A 17,403-nucleotide genomic window follows, 5' to 3' on the forward strand; every position below is an offset into this window, starting at 1 on the left:
CTTCACAACAATGACACTTGCCAAGTACCTACGAACAAAAAGAACAGGACTTGTTGGAACCATACGGAAATCAAGAACCTTCCTGCCTCCTGAAATAAATGCAAAATCTAGAGAGTTATCACCAAAGTTTTTCTACCATGACAACATCACTCTTCTCAGGCACTCAGACAAACCAGGAAAATATGTGCTACTACTGAGTTCTCAGCATCAGTCTGGTGAAGTAGAAGAGAATGGAAAGCCCGAAATCGTCAATCTTTACAATGCAACGAAGGCAGGTGTCGACATTCTCGATCAACTGGTGAGATATTATACAACAAAGAGGCGATCAAAGCACTGGTCAGTCTGCATATTTATTCTATAACATTCTAGATCTTGCTGCGTACAATGCTTTCGTTCTATACTCGACAAAACATCCAGAATTTCTTCGTCAACATAAATCAAGAGCCAGAAGAGAATTTATACGGCAATTGGTGCTTGAAATCAAAGATATTTGCTGCAAAGGTAATGGCAAAACAACCTCATGTGAACGCCTGCAAAGAGGGCAAAAAGAGGACGATGCCATTTGTGCGGCAGATCAAAAGATAGACAGTCGAAAATTGTTTGCTCAAATTGTAAAAAAAAAATGTTTGTCAGAGCCATTCTAAAGTTGTTTGTAATGAATGTTGCTAAATCATTGTGTTTCTATTGGAAAAATATATGAGGCCACTAAAGTGATTTTTTAATATTTTTTTCGTAGGAGTGTTAACGTATTAATATCATTCCTTTTAAAAATACGTATAAATTATACTATTAATATTTTACTACTTCATATTTAACGTTTTAATATCATTACTTTTAGACATACATGTAAAATATGGAAGTAATGTTTTATTTCTTCATATTTAACGTATTAATACCACTAGTTTTAGAAATACCTGCGTGTAAAACAAACTGATGTTTTATTTCTTCATGCTTAACGTATTAATATCATCACTTTTAGAAATATGTGCAAAACATACTAATAATGATTTATTTCTTCATGCTTAATGTATTAATATCATCACTTTTAGAAATATGTGCAAAACATACTAATAATGATTTATTTCTTCATGCTTAACGTATTAATATCATCACTTTTAGAAATATGTGCAAAACATACTAATAATGATTTATTTCTTCATGCTTAACGTATTAATATCATCAATTTTAGAAATATGTGCAAAACATACTAATAATGGACACACCCGGCAGTTTCATTTTAGAAAGATTCCTTTTTAATTGAAAATGCAGGAAAATACAATATTATAAAAACATAAAGTAAACTGTGATGAAAGCTTAAATGAGTTGAACTTGCATGTATTTTAGTTTGTTTGTTTGTTTGTTTTGGAATTTCGCACAAAGCTACTCGAGGGCTATCTGTGCTAGCCGTCCCTAATTTAGTAGTGTAAGACTAGAGGGAAGGCAGCTAGTCATCACCACCCACCGCCAACTCTTGGGCTACTCTTTTACCAACGAATAGTGGGATTGATTGTCACATTATAACGCCCCCACGGCTGGGAGGGCCAGCATGTTTGGCGCGACTCGGGCGCGAACCCGCGACCCTCAGATTACGAAGCGCACGCCTTAACGCGCTAGGCCATGCCAGGCCTAGTATTTTAGTAACTCTCCACTTTTCAGTGGCCATTCTGGAAGTTTGTACACCTCAGATGTAGAAAATCCTCCCCCAAGACCACCTCCTCCTCGAATGGAAGGTAAAATCTTTTTATTAACAGTTTAGAAGAAATGATCAAAATGTGATTTTATTAGTTCATATATCTTAAGTTTGATTTCTTAAACAAACCCTTAGAATGATGTTTTACACACATTTGATAATAGAGGTTAAAAGCACACTAGTTTCTTCAGTTTTCCATGTTTTAAATCATATTAAGTCACATTAGAAGCGAAAATATCACATTACTAGTCTAAGAGCTATAATTACATACACTTATGTGTAAATAAATGAATATTACAATATATTCATAGAAATACCAGGAAATATCAGGAAAAAACACCATGCTGAAGAATATTCTTCAAGAAGAGGTAACAGTGTTTTGTAAGTATAGATTAATTATTTGATAGGTTGTTTAGGTAGAGTACTCATGATGAAACTTTGTAGAATGGACAGCAACTGCCTGTTATGGAGACATAAGTGTAGAGGACAACATTTCAAAAGTCTTCTGTCTTTAGTATAGATTAATTAGCAACTTGTACGTTAGTTGGCCTTTGATGCTTCCATTCTTCTAAAATGATAGACTGCAATGTAGTAGAAATTTATCTTTGAATCTTGCAATCTGTTAATATTTTGTAGTACTAGTTTTTTAGATGTGCAATGAATGGATATTTTTTATACATCAAGAGTAACATTATTACATTCCTTAACCTCTTAGGCCTGATCCTCGGCTCATATCCTTCCAAAAGGATGGCAGTGTTGGAATCAGGTTAATAGGAGGAAATGAGGCAGGGATTTTTGTGACAGCAGTCCAACCAGACAGTCAAGCTTCGTTACAAGGTCTGCAACCAGGAGATAAAGTTCTCAAGGTAAAAATTATCCATTTCACTCATACAGAGTATCTAGTTTATACCTAAAAAGAGTGTTGTAGTCAGAATATTAAAAAAAACCAAAAAACTTTAAGGAAATAGCTAATGACTCAAGAAGCCTCATTCTTTAAACTCAGTGGTCAAGAAATCAAGTTTGAATATTTCTCAATCACATGAACTGCTGAATCAAATCGCAATTTCTGTTTGTAAACAAAGCTAAACGTAAAAGAAATCAAATGGCTAGTTCTTTTAAGCAAATCTCTGTAATTTTGATATGTTAATATATGTTAGAATTTCTTTATTACAGTAGATTAATTTGTTATTTAATATTGTAGCTATGAGTTAACAGCTTATAGAAATAAAATCAATAAACATGTAAAAGATAGGTTATTCTACAACCACATTACCACTGTAAATATTTATTGCCATTTTACATGGTAAAACCAGATTAAAGTAGCTTCATACCATCAAACATGTTTGAATAGAGTGCTAAGCATTATAATTATGTCATTTAATTCATCAAAATCCTCACAAACATTTTTGCATTTTTATTTTTGCTTGTTCACACTTAATAGAAAAAAATAGTCTGAATTTCTGGGTGTTGCTAGCTGTGAAGAGGATGCTGCTGATTTACATAAGGATTTAGATCATTTAGTAGGTTGAGCAAATAAATGGTAGATAGGATTTAATAATAATGAATGCAAGATAAAGCATGTGGGTTATCATAATTTGAATAGAAATAACCTTAACAGTATTACAAAAGAAAAGATTCTTGGTGTAATGGTTGATCATCCTTTGAAGCCATTCAAGCAATGTGTTATTGCTAGTGATGGAACAAATAGGATTTTAGATTGTATCTATAGAAATATTAAATACAAGTATAAAGAGGTTATAATGTCATTGTATAGGTCATTGATTAAGCCAAATGTGGTGTATTGTGTTCTGTCTTTAGCTCTTTACCTTTGGAAAGACACTGAATTGTTGAATAGGATTTAGAGAAAGGGTTACTAGAATGATACCTAAGATGGGTGGGGTTGTCTCATGAGGAGAAGTTGGAATATCTCAAACTTTTTTCTCTTGAAGAAAAAAAAAGAAGGATTTGTAGGTATCTGAGGGAGGTGTTTAAGATTGTAAAGGGAATTGATAAAATTGATGTATCACATTTTTTTGTACATAGCAAGGACTAGGGAATACAAATATAAATTTTATCAGGATGGGAGTCATCTTCAGTTAAGACAGTTTTATCTTTCTAACAGGATCATTGTTTTTTTGGAACAGATTGGTGATTTGACATTGTAGAAGCAGTAAATTTAAATGAGTTTAAAAAGAAACTTGATGAATATATGAATGATAAAAGCTGCTTTAAGATTTTTAAAAATAGTTTTAGTTTGGTTTAGAGGATGGAACAGCTGAGATGACGAACAGGTCCCTTATTATTCCTAAACATTATGTTATCTTATAGCACATATGGTTAAAATTTTTTTTAAAATTAGGATCTTACGTCTGGTCTGATATAGTTTTTTCCTATTCTAGAATCTTTCTATATATTAATTTGAAAATAAGCATGAAAATTATATGTTAATCATACATGATTAATGCAATAATAATTGAATATGTTTTCTTTAAGAATATGAATAATTCCTGTCTTTCATGGATCTTAGACAGTAATAACTTCTTTTTTTACTGGATGTGTCTTTTCAAGAGAAAATAGTTCTAACAAGTTAAATTTTATTTTGTAAACTAGTTTTAATAAAGTAAAACATTCTATATTTAAAAAAGTATATACTCTATGAAAAGTACATGTCTTATTAAATTAATGGTAGATCTGATTCTGGGTGAAGAAAATGAATGTTGCACCCATCAAAATAAGCAAAAAATATTTTAAGAGAAATAAGAGAGTGATGGACATGAGAATTAATTTTGTAAACAACACAAACTGTTTAATGAGAGAGTGGTGGACATGAGAATTAATTTTCTAAACAATACAAACTGTTTAATAAGAGAGTGGTGGACATGAGAATTAATTTTGTATTAAACAATACAAACACTGTTTAATAAGAGAGTGATGGACATGAGAATTAATTTTGTATTAAACAATACAAACACTGCTTAATAAGAGAGTGATGGACATGAGAATTAATTTTGTATTAAATAATACAAACACTGCTTAATAAGAGAGTGATGGACATGAGAATTAATTTTGTATTAAATAATACAAACACTGCTTAATAAGAGAGTGATGGACATGAGAATTAATTTTGTATTAAATAATACAAACACTGCTTAATAAGAGAGTGATGGACATGAGAATTAATTTTGTATTAAACAATACAAACACTGTTTAATAAGAGAGTGATGGACATGATAATTAATTTTGTATTAAACAATACAAACACTGTTTAATAAGAGAGTGATTGGCATGAGAATTAATTTTCTAAACAATACAAACACTGTTCTTTAAAAACAAATTACCTCAGTTCATTTTAATTTCTTCAGGTTTAGAATGTAAAGTCATGAACAATTGTTTTAAATAGTGTTGCTTGCAGTATTAAAATTTGTGTGCATTTATACATCAGTAGAACACCTTTTGCAGGTTTGTTTACTAGCAAAGTACTTATTATAAATATAATAGTGACTTTGAAGATATCCAAGAATATATGTTAATTTCTATAATGTTCTATGTTATCCCAAATAGCAAGATATTCAATTTTTAAAATTACTCTGCAGATATTAAACAATAAGAATTTTATACCAAATAGTAAAGGTTCAAATTACAATTGTTTTGTAATATCTGTAGATGAATAACAAAGATATGAAAGGGATCACACGAGAAGAAGCAATTATGTTTTTGTTAAATACAAAAGACCATGTGGACTTAATTGTTCAACATAGAAAAGAAGGTATGGAAAAAGTGTATTATTTCCAGTGTATTATTATAACAGTGTTAAAAGTGCCATTGAACACTTTAAACATATTTTTATTTTTTTATATAAAGTAATATGTTTAATACTCATATAATTCTTTTTTAATGATACTGGATAAAATTATCTTAGTAAAGTCTCTGTCTTAATCACTTATGTATTATTTTAATTAATTGTACACTGAGAATAACTTACACTTTTGTAGAGACAAAGTTTGTAAGCTCAAACTGTTCTGCAAGTTATGCAACCTGAATTTTTTTCCATGTCTGATGTAGATTTAATATGTGTTATTATTATTATTAGAGTATGATGAAGTAATAGCCACCAAGAGGGGTGATTCCTTTTATATCAGGTCAGTTGTTCTTTTTTTCTGATTAGGTTAACTGTAACATATTTGTGATTTTCAAAACATACTATAGCATTATGCTACGGAATGTAATAAAGTTGAAAGATTCCATGTTTAGAAGATCTTTACTCTCTCTATATGGTTTACCATTTTTAGGATATCTAAAAAAATGTAATACTTTTCAATTTCTAAAACATTTTAGGATTATATTACATTATTTAATACATAGGTAAAATGTATCAAGACACTTTTACATCACAAAAACACATCAGTTCACTTTAATCTCCTTAAAGTACAACCATATTATTGTAGATCATCGAAATACATCTGCACACTTGAACATCATTAAAACACATAAGTACACTTAAATTCCCTTGAAGTACAACATTACATCATAACATCATTAAAACACATCAGTAATCAGTTATATTATGTAATGCATACCTCTATTCACACTATACCTATTACTAGACTGACAGGGTTATATCCTATGCCTGTCTAAGCATTAATTTAATTTTTTTGTCACTTGCTCCAGTTTTTTATGCCCTACTTCACTGCCCTTGCCAATATTTCTCTTATGATGCTCTCCACCTACATCAATCCACCCTCTGTTCTCATACTTTGTATAAACATCTGATTCAGAAAATTATCACTTTTTCTCTTCAAATTGTCATTAATGGGTTTCCCAGTGCTATGACCATGTGGAGATACTTTGAACATTATTCATGTTACCTAGTTGAATTTTATTTTTAAAAAATTCATTGGCAAATTGATTTACAGTATGAATTCCCAGATTGTTATTTCTGGCACAAAGGTAAATCAGGTCTTCCCACCTCTTATATCTAGCACTGTATAACAATTGAAAGAATTTAGATTCACTTTTCCTGCACCTGTTTCTAGTCTATTGGTTTCTCAGTCCCCTGTTGGACAGTGGTAAGTTTATGGACTTACAGTACTGGAATCTGGGATTCCATTCCCTATAGTGGATACAGCAGATAGCCCAACTTTGCTCTGCTTTAAAAAAACAATCTTATCTGACTAAATTTGTTCCAATCAATGTAATAAGCAGTCTCCAAATGAAATTAAAAATATGAAGGAGGTCACTTTGGGATAAACTAACTTTGATTTGTTTTATTTGGTTGGTTCTTTGCATGTGTGATATTTTGGGTCTTTCCCCAGTTGATTTTAAACCTACTCCTTACTTGATGGCTGAAAGGTTTGGAAGAAAATATTTAGTTTTCTTTCTAGTTACAGACATTGTGGTTCATGCTGGGAGGTTTACTTCTCAGTTACATTAAGGGACTTTTATGCTTTATTTGACACAGTTGTTGGAACTTCATGATTTAGCCTACCATCTACAGTTGGAAACATATTCTGACTCTCAATTTAATACATCTGCTTTTTGAAATTAGGTGCTCTAAAATAGAGTTTATGGACTGAAAGAAAAACAAATGTGGAAGTCATGGAACTGGCAGGATACAAAAGGTCCCTCATGAAAACTATAAGAAAGAAACAAATGGAATTTCTAGGACACATCTGTAGGAAGAATGGGATAGAGAAACAGATGCTATGTGGAAAAATAGAAGGGAGGGAAAGCAGAGGGTGTCAAAGAACTAAATATATCGACAGCCTCAATAACTATGTCACCAAGAACTCAATGAGCAACATCGAGTTGATAAGGAGGATTGACAACAGAGAAGTCTGGCATGCCATGGTCGTCGATGTCTGCTGCAGATTTGACACATGAAGAAGAAGAAGATAGAGTTTGTAGTCAACTTGAATAGATCAGTGTATTTTGGTGGAACAAGATAAGTCTACAAACTTACAACTTTAAAATCCAACGTTTTGTTCTTCTTAGACAAAATTTTGTTGGACGACTTTCAGGATTACCAGCTTCATTGATGGCAAACTAGAACCATTTGTAGCATGTCATTGGTTCAATTGTTAGCTTCTACATTCATATCTGTTGTCATTGGCATCTCAAATTTCATGAGTTCCTACAGGGAGTCATAGTTCTACCCCTAATTGGGGTCCTGATCCCCAACATCAGATCCTTGGTGTATTGGTACCTAGAATCTTACAACTTTTTCTCATCACCTCCATTTCATACAACTTTGCAGCTGCCATTTCATAGGTAGCTGGTTACTATTGGTGCCATTTCATTAATTGTCAAAACATCACTCACTGATTCTACTTTCAGAAACAACCATAGCAGGCTTCATTCTCAGAGATAAGACATCTATAGTTACTCCAATTTAATATGTCATTTGTCTGTTGTTTTTTTATCACTTTTTTTCTGTTGGGCTCAGCAACTTCTATCTAGCTGCTTGATAAGGAAAAGGAAGCCCAACTCTTACTCACCTCTCCTTCTTTCTCTGCACAGATGGTTCTTTCTCTTTTGGGAATGTGGGTGACACTTGAATCCTTCATGCCTTTTAGACAAAAGCACAAGAGATTTTTTAATGGCCTTTACATAACAAAAGGATCATAAACATCGATTCAATGGATTTCCACTTTCCTTAGTCATGATCATTCTTCAATCTTGAGGAGTTGTTGAATCAGGACACTACTAAGATATGGGTCCACTAAAGCCACCTCATTCAGAGTTCTGTCTCTTCATGAATACCTTGACCCTGAAGAAGAAAGGTTCATCTTTCGAAAGTGCTTGGGAAATAGGGTTTCTATTTCATTTTTCATGCATGGATAGGGTACATATACCAAGAGTCAGAAATTGCAGGGTCTATGCATGTAGAATTATGCTTCCCTACACGATATTTTAGTCCTTTTGCTCTTCAAAAGGCAAAACCTTATGATCTGTGCTTATTGAAAGAAACATCATCAGGCTTCACTCTGACAATTCTGTGATGCTGTTTTTTATTTCTCATCAAGGATACACTTGGTCCAAGGCTCCTTGGTTTTGAATGTTGGGTCTCCATTTTAAGAAATACTCCTATTATATCGCCTTATTAACTTGCCATGTTTCACAGGTGATGGCTAGGATAACAGATCAGTTGTCTTAACCAAAGCCTTTTCCCAACAGAATAGATGCTGCATTGAAAGATTTTGTTGGATTGGCTCTGATTTTACAAATATGATTGATGGATTGGCCACTCATTGGAACTCCTAGTTAGTAGCAGTTTGGTCTCTAGTATGTCATCTTTAGGCTTTGGGAATGAATGCATTCTGTTGGAATGGTATGGAATTACAATTCTAAACCTTTTCTTCAAGATACTAACAATGATTTGTTCCAACCCAATGTTGGGTCCTATTGATAACACTACATTGACAGCTACACCCTGCTTTCTGCTTTTTTTGGTACGTTCAGGAGTGTCCATCTCGTCCTAGGTCATATCTGTTTGGGCATACATGATTTAACATGATACATCTGACTATCCAGAAACTCAAGCTGTAGGCATAGTAGCTATGTAGTCATTTTCATGGCATCAGCATTTAACTTCTAAGATTCCTATGTAACTGCCTCAGTCTTTCCTAGTCCCATAATGAACATATATCAACAAATATGACAGACATATTGCAATAGTTTATTGAGAGGAGGTTAAACCCACTTCAATCAAAAGTGTCAATGATAACTCATTTTTTTACCTGGTTTCTTCATCTTCCTCGATTGCCCTATATAAGGCAACCTTTTCCACTACTGCACCTTACTCATGACAAAATATTTATTGGTTCCCAAGTACTCTCCTGCTTCCTTAAGTTGCTTTGTGTCTTTTGTCCCATGTAATTATTCCAATTACTTAACTGGTATATTAAAGATACATCACAAGCCCTTTCTCAACACCTGTTTCTGACCTTATTCTCATATGACATGTATCGCCTTCACCAGAAGATTTATCTTTTATTGCTGCTGATCTACAGACATCACCATTTGATCACTATATGTCAGTCCTATACCTATGATCAGATTTCAATCATGGTCATGTGCAGAGTGGGCCTTGAAGGTTTGGTTAGCTGCACTAATGCCTTTAGAAGTGCTGAACAACAATTTTTTTATTCTTGGCTTTCTTTGAAGGCAAGGAACCTTCTGTGACTTATGTTTAATCAGATTTGTCATGTCTCTGTGCCCTTAGCAACCTGCTTGAATTTTCTGCTGAAGGACATTGTGCTGACTTGTATTTGGACCTCTCCTGTACTTTTATCTTATATTGTTTGCATGATCTGGCAGTCTCTTTTTCTGAGGATTACATCTACCCTCTATAATTATTGTAATTAAATTCCACTAGATTATACAGAGGAATTAGTATTTTCATTGATACTTTTTAGGGTCCCTTACCTCATTTTCATGGGATCCCACTCTGTGGTGAGTGTTGTTCAAGCAAGTGTGGTTTTAATGAACCAATTCCACACCAGCAGCTACTAATTCAGAATACTTTATCTTGGTTCCAACAGACTCTGTAGGCATATTGTGTTCCATAAGACCTCCTTGAGGCTAACTATGTGTTATTACTGTACTATTATGGACTGTCACTCATGGACTATCATAAGTCAAGAATAAGGAATATTGTGTTCCATAAGATCTCCTAGACCTAGAGGCTAACCATGTGTTATTACTGTACTATTATGGACTATAATAAGGGGTCATGCCTATACCTGCTGATTATATAAATAAGGGCTGGTTTGCTTTTAAAAGTTTAGTGAACTTGGTCCACCTATTGCATTGTTTCCAGAGCGCTGACTCTCAGGACATTATCCCCAGATTCCACTAGTGGAGCTAGAAAGTCCTTACCACACCTGGTTTCCAGTCATGGGGTGGTGGACAAAGGCTTTTCCTACTGAGTGTTAGAGTGAATTCTTCCACTTTTAAAGAAGAAAGCCAAAGTTGTGGGTCTTCTTACCCATTTTCCTGAATGTTTTCTCCAGATGTCAGTAAAAGTGGCACCATCCTACAGCAGAGCCTACAGGTTCAGATTTGATACTTAGCTGTCTCATTGGGTTGAGCATGGCCCTTCTTTTTTATCAATATTGGTTCAGTACATTATTCATAGAAGAGGGTCCATTGTTTCCTCTTAATTCTGAGTGCAGAGTGATCCTTGGTTGGGCAGAGTATGTTTCATGTCCTTTCCATAGTTCCAGGGGTAAGTGATACTTACTTTGCCTATGTGGTTGGTGATTGATGTCATAATTCCAAACAAGATGAGTTTTGTTTCCTCAAGTTGAGTAAAGGTATACAAGATCCCATCATTCTAAGTTTCAGGTGTTACCTTTAGGGTTTCTTCAGAATGAGGAGAAGGTTTGTCAATTTTGGTGTTGTTTACCTTTTCACTATAATTCCAGTGCCTTGAAATGCATCACTCTTTGACTATAGGTTGGATCTGCCCTTATGTGTGTGAATATGTATATATAGCCATCAATGTGGAGTATAGGGGAATCATGGCATATAATTTCAACCCAGAGCAGTGGAGCCTCAGCTATCTGGTTTGGATATGGCCACTAGTGATGATAAATCATATAAAACTCCACTCACAATACATTACATACTATAATCTCTGTAGATGCTTTCTGTATGAATAATGCCCTCACCAGCCCCTCCATATAGCCATCAATGTGGAGTATAGAGGGATCATGGCATATAATTCCAACCCAGAGCAGTGGAGCCTCAGCTATCTGGTTTGGATATGGCCACTAGTGATGATAAATCATATAAAACTCCACTCACAATACATGACATACCCATGATCTCTGCAGATGCTTCCTGTATGAATAATGCCCTCACCAGCCCCTCCACCATCTCGGTGTGGGATTCTAGCTGTAGTATGAGAAGAGGTATATGTGTTTTGGAAATTAACATCTTCTTACATATAAGTTATATTTCTGGTAATGGCCTTCCCACTAATAGCTGGTGTTAGAGACTGCAGATTGAGTAAGTCTCAAGAGAAGTAATAACATTATCTGAATGAAGTGTTTATATACAGTACTAGAATAGAGGAGCATAGATGTAGGTGGAGAGTGTCATGAGAGAAATATTGCCAATGGAAATTAGGTGGAGTATAAAGATTGAAGCAAGACAAAATCATACAAAAAGGCAAAGAAAAAAGTCTCTGGAAATCAAGTGATAGAGTGAGTAGAGGTAAGTATTATTGGAGATTTAAAAAAATGTTATTATCTCATTAAAGCATAATAATAATGATGTCAAGTAATGGCCTTAAAATTAGAACATGAATATCACCATCACCACTCTTATACCATAAATTTTTAAATTTTCATATCTTTAGTTCCCACTGATTTAAAATCATATTTTTATAATTTTAGTATAAGATTTTGTTTGAGTCAATTAGAAAATTGTGATTTTTTTCCTCAGAACACATTTCTCTAAGGAAGGTCAGGAGAATAAAGAAATGAGTTTTCAGATTGGAGAGATATTTCATGTTGTAGACAGTTTATTCAATGATATAGTTGGATCGTGGCTATGTTATAGACTTGATCGTAATAACCATGAGATTGAGAAAGGTGTTATTCCTAACAGTAACAGGTGAGTATTATTATAATAAATATCTGCTAATCTTAATGGTTTTGGTATCATAATCATTCTGCTTAGTTTTATGTTTTTAAAATTTAATTGGAAATTTCTGATGCTCCCCTGGAAAACATTTATTTGTAGAGGTAGTTTGCTATCCATAACCATATAAACAGAATTAGTCAATGAAATGGTTAATTTATTAGGTTTCTTAAACAACCACTGCAAGAAAGTACATTTAAAACCATCTTCATATGTTCTTTGATGCACCCACTTCTCCAATGATTTATTTTACACAATGTTATTACATGATAGTTTTTGATTTTTTTTATTTATCTTGTTTTTTACATGATATTTGCTAATTACATTTCTTTGTCTTGTTTTTACATGATAGCTGTTAATTCCATTTCTTTGTCTTCTTTTTTACATGATAGTTGCTAATTTCGTAGATTTATCTTCTTTTTTACATGATAGTTGCTAATTTCATTGATTTATCTTGTTTTTTACATGATAGTTGCTAATTTCTTTGTCTTGTTTTTACATGATAGTTGTTAATTTTATTTCTTTGTCATCTCTTTTTACATGATAGTTGTTAATTTCATTTCTTTGTCTTGTTTTTTTACATGATAGTTGTTAATTTCATTTCTTTGTCTTGTTTTTTTACATGATAGTTGTTAATTTCATTTCTTTGTCTTGTTTTTTTACATGATAGTTGTTAATTTCATTTCTTTGTCTTGTTTTTTTTACATGATAGTTGTTAATTTCATTTCTTTGTCTTGTTTTTTTACATGATAGTTGTTAATTTCATTTCTTTGTCTTGTTTTTTTTTCATGATAGTTGTTAATTTCGTATTTATTTTGTTTTTTACATGATAGTTGTTAATTTGATTTCTTTGTCTTGTTTTTTACATGATAGTTGTTAATTTCATTTCTTTGTCTTCATGATAGTTGTTAATTTCTTTTATTTTGTTTTTTACATGATAGTTGTTAATTTGATTTCTTTGTCTTGTTTTTTACATGATAGTTGCTAATGTCATTTCTTTGTCTTGTTTTTACATGATAGCTGTTAATTCCATTTCTTTGTCTTCTTTTTTACATGATAGTTGCTAATTTCGTAGATTTATCTTCTTTTTTACATGATAGTTGTTAATTTCATTTCTTTGTCTTGTTTTTTTTTCATGATAGTTGTTAATTTTATTTCTTTGTCTTGTTTTTACATGATAGTTGTTAATTTTATTTCTTTGTCTTCTTTTTTACATGATAGTTGTTAATTTCATTTCTTTGTCTTGTTTTTTACATGATAGTTGTTAATTTCATTTCTTTGTCTTGTTTTTTACATGATAGTTGCTAATTTTGTTGATTTATCTTGTTTTTTTACATGATAGTTGCAAATTTTGTTGATTTATCTTGTTTTTTTACATGATAGTTGCTAATTTTGTTGATTTATCTTGTTTTTTTACATGATAGTTGCTAATTTTGTTGATTTATCTTATTTTTCCATTTTGAATGTTGGGTTTTCTTCTGCACTATTACTATACTTTTCATCAGAAAATATTTTAATCTATGCTAATTGTTAGTAAATGTTCTTTTACATTTATTTGTAAATTTTTTTTACCTTTCTAAAGAATAAATTTGTGTCAGTACATTAAATAACCTTTCCAAACATGGTTTTCATGTTTCTATTGGTTAGTAATTAATTTACTGTTTCAATAAAAGTTGTATATGGAAAAGGATTCTTAAGATAGCCAATTTTTGTGAAAGTTGTAAGACAGATACTACAAATCAATGAAACAAGATAATGGAATCAGGTGTACTGTCTTTGAAACATCATTACATATTATTAATCAAATTACCTTCATTTCTGTTTGACTGTTGTAAGTGTACTCTTATTTGACACATTTTTAGTTCTTGTTCTGTTATGTTAACAATATGATGTTCAGAATTTCAATAATTTATTATTATTAACAAGGATTTGATTGTTATGGGTTTACAATTAGTGTTAACATAATAATAATTTTATATTATAAAACAAAGCACACATGTAATATAGTTTTATGTGACAGTATAGGAAGATTAGGAATTATAGCTAATGTCTATCATAATGAGACAGCAGGTAAAGTAAGCAATGTTTTCATGTGTGTCATAACCATACTGAGATTCTCCCTTATACAGTAAAGTCAACTTATTAATGGTTAAATGCTGAGTTCTGCAGTGGTCTCTGAATAATGGTGTAAAATGGGTTTATTTTGCATTGGTTGGAAACATATGAAAGTCTTAAATGGGTCTTCAAACTTTAAACACTTGCATTCTCAAAATAATACCCTACCAAATGAAATATTAGGTTTTCAAACCCAAATGAAACAATTCTGGATTATTACAATGTAATGTTGATATATTTAATGAACAAATACAGAAAAGATCTATAAAAAAGGGTTAAAATATAACAGTCTACTTCATACAGAAGATTATTTTAACCATGAAGAGAATTAGCTTAGAGTAAAATTCTATAATTATTACTGTATGGTACTAAAAGTAGATCAAACTAATATAATGCTTATAATTATCATTGTAGTATAAATAATAATCCCCAAGATGAAAACATAAGTAGTGAAAATAATTTCACTAATTTATCAATATTTCGTATGTTTTTGCCATGCATGGTATTAGTTTTCTCTAAAGTATTTCCTGACGTTGTTTCAGATAAGTAACATTATAAGAATATTAACTTATTATTGTTCTTTCACAAATTATTGTGTATTTATACCACTTATTATCTTCTTGAAGTATTACCAATTTTACCTTTCACAGATGAGCTCATAATGAGTTACATTAGAAGGAAGATTCAGAGAATTAAATTGATCAAGTTAAATAAATCAAAATAAAATGTTTAGTAAAGTCAATAACTTTCCATCATGTAACTTAAGAATGTAAACATAAAGCTAGTAATCTTTCACATACGTGTAACTTAAGAATGTAAACATAAAGCCAGTAATCGTTCACATACATGTAAGTTAAGAATGTAAACAGAAAGCTAGTAATCGTTCACATACATGAAGTTAAGAATGTAAACATAAAGCTAGTAATCTTTCACATACATGTAACTTAAGAATGTAAACAAAAAGCTAGTAATCGTTCACATACATGAAGTTAAGAATGTAAACATAAAGCTAGTAATCTTTCACATACATGTAACTTAAGAATGTAAACAAAAAGCTAGTAATCGTTCACATACATGTAACTTAAGAATGTAAACAAAAAGCTAGTAATTGTTCACATACATGAAGTTAAGAATGTAAACATAAAGCTAGTAATCTTTCACATACATGTAACTTAAGAATGTAAACAAAAAGCCAGTAATCGTTCACATACATGTAACTTAGGAATGTAAACAGAAAGCTAGTAATCGTTCACATACATGAAGTTAAGAATGTAAACATAAAGCTAGTAATCGTTTACATACATGAAGTTAAGAATGTAAACATAAAGCTAGTAATCGTTCACATACATGTAACTTAAGAATGTAAAGAAAAAGCTAGTAATCGTTCACATACATGTGAGTTACGAACGTAAACAAAAAGCGAGTAATTGTTCACATATATGTAAGTTAAGAATGTAAACGAAAAGCGAGTAATTGTTCACATACATATAACTTAAGAATGTAAACAAAAGGTAATAATTTTTCATATAAAGAAACAAGTAAAATTATGTTTTTCTTTGCATGGTTTTATAAAAAAAGTCTTTTTTTTCTCTGCTTTAGAGAAAGTGATGCATTACTTACTAATGTAGCTTTTGTATAAGAACATGTATAAACTTCAAATTAGGTGTTCATTAAAACTTACAGAAACTAGTTGGTTTGAATAATTTCTTTTGTTGTGTAACACTGTTACTGTTATTGTGGATCTTATTTATTATGTCTATAATACTTTCAGTTTGTTTTTCTCAAATCTTTCTTTGATGTAAATCCACCAGAGCAGAGGAGTTAGCTGAGAAAAACCAGTCAATAAAAGACTCTCCATCAGAAAGCCGGGGTAGTTTCTTTAAAAGAAGAAGCACTAGATGCTCCAAATCATTAAATAATGACTACTGGGAAGAAATCATGTTTGGTAAGTTTGTATCTTATTAAACAATACTTTAGAGGTGAACAAAGTCGAATTGTTATATAAAGAACCTTTATCAATAAAGTATGAGGTAAAAAAATAAGTGAAGAAAAACTTTTCAAAAAATAAGATAAATTTGTGAATATCAATCTCTCTAAAACAATGTAAACAAGATAGTAAGGTTGAAATTTGGATCATCCATACATAGATTTACTTCCTTCTGTTGAAAAGGTTTTCTTGTTTTTCAATACAGTATTTCAATGGACTTAGGAAGATTGTATTTATAACCAAGTTTTGAATACACTGAGGTTCCAATTGCAATATTTATTGTTTATCTATTACTGGCTGGTATTTCCTGTTTCACCTTGTACTTAAGCTTTTAGAGAAACACCAAATTTCTGTAAGAAAGTTACTTCCAAGGGTAATGGTTTTCAAATGAGACTCAAAAGCCAAGTGCTTTGAAATAGCTCATTATAAAGGTTTAATAAGTGTTATGAAATATATAGGCACAGATGTCAACTTAAGTATACCAGATGTTCGATACAAGTGAATCCTGAGAACTAGGTGGTCATAACCTAGAGTTGTTGATGTCAGGTTTAGTTTCTACAAAAGAGGTGTGTACAATGCATAAAAGACTTAAATGTGATAATAGTTATAAAAATAGTTATTTAATTTCTATAAGAATAAAGTAATCAATAAAAATAACAGTAAAAGGTGGCAACAAATAAGAGAAAATAATAATGTTACACTATATAATAGCAATATAAAGAATTTAAAGTATGAATATACTAATAATGTACAGTAACAAACAAACTTTCTACATATGCTCCTACTAACAAAAAAATATTTAAAATTACAATTATTACTTCCTACAGTATCTTTTACTGTAGTTTAACAAATGGTCTTTAATGTGTATTTGTAATCAACATTTATGACATAATAATGTTGTAGCTACCTTAACAAAGCTTTACTATTCATTTGTAATCAGTAATTATTACTGTATGTTTAGATG

General features: G+C 31.4%; 1 protein-coding gene across 3 annotated transcripts in view; it reads left to right on the forward strand.

The window, feature by feature from the left end:
- LOC143224681 (tight junction protein ZO-3-like) overlaps positions 1-17,403 on the forward strand; it is an 89,788-nt gene that overhangs the window by 37,921 nt on the left and 34,464 nt on the right. For 2 of the 3 annotated variants that reach the window (XM_076452840.1, XM_076452842.1), the window contains exons 10-16: positions 1,657-1,730; positions 2,002-2,071; positions 2,406-2,556; positions 5,354-5,456; positions 5,781-5,829; positions 12,140-12,310; positions 16,264-16,397. In XM_076452840.1, coding sequence (XP_076308955.1) covers positions 1,657-1,730; positions 2,002-2,071; positions 2,406-2,556; positions 5,354-5,456; positions 5,781-5,829; positions 12,140-12,310; positions 16,264-16,397 — 752 coding nt within the window. The remainder of the gene's footprint in view (positions 1-1,656; positions 1,731-2,001; positions 2,072-2,405; positions 2,557-5,353; positions 5,457-5,780; positions 5,830-12,139; positions 12,311-16,263; positions 16,398-17,403) is intronic. The other variant, XM_076452841.1, reaches the window with a different exon arrangement.

Source organism: Tachypleus tridentatus, chromosome 9 (genome assembly GCF_004210375.1).
Source record: "Tachypleus tridentatus isolate NWPU-2018 chromosome 9, ASM421037v1, whole genome shotgun sequence".
NCBI classification, from domain to species: Eukaryota; Metazoa; Arthropoda; class Merostomata; order Xiphosura; family Limulidae; genus Tachypleus; species Tachypleus tridentatus.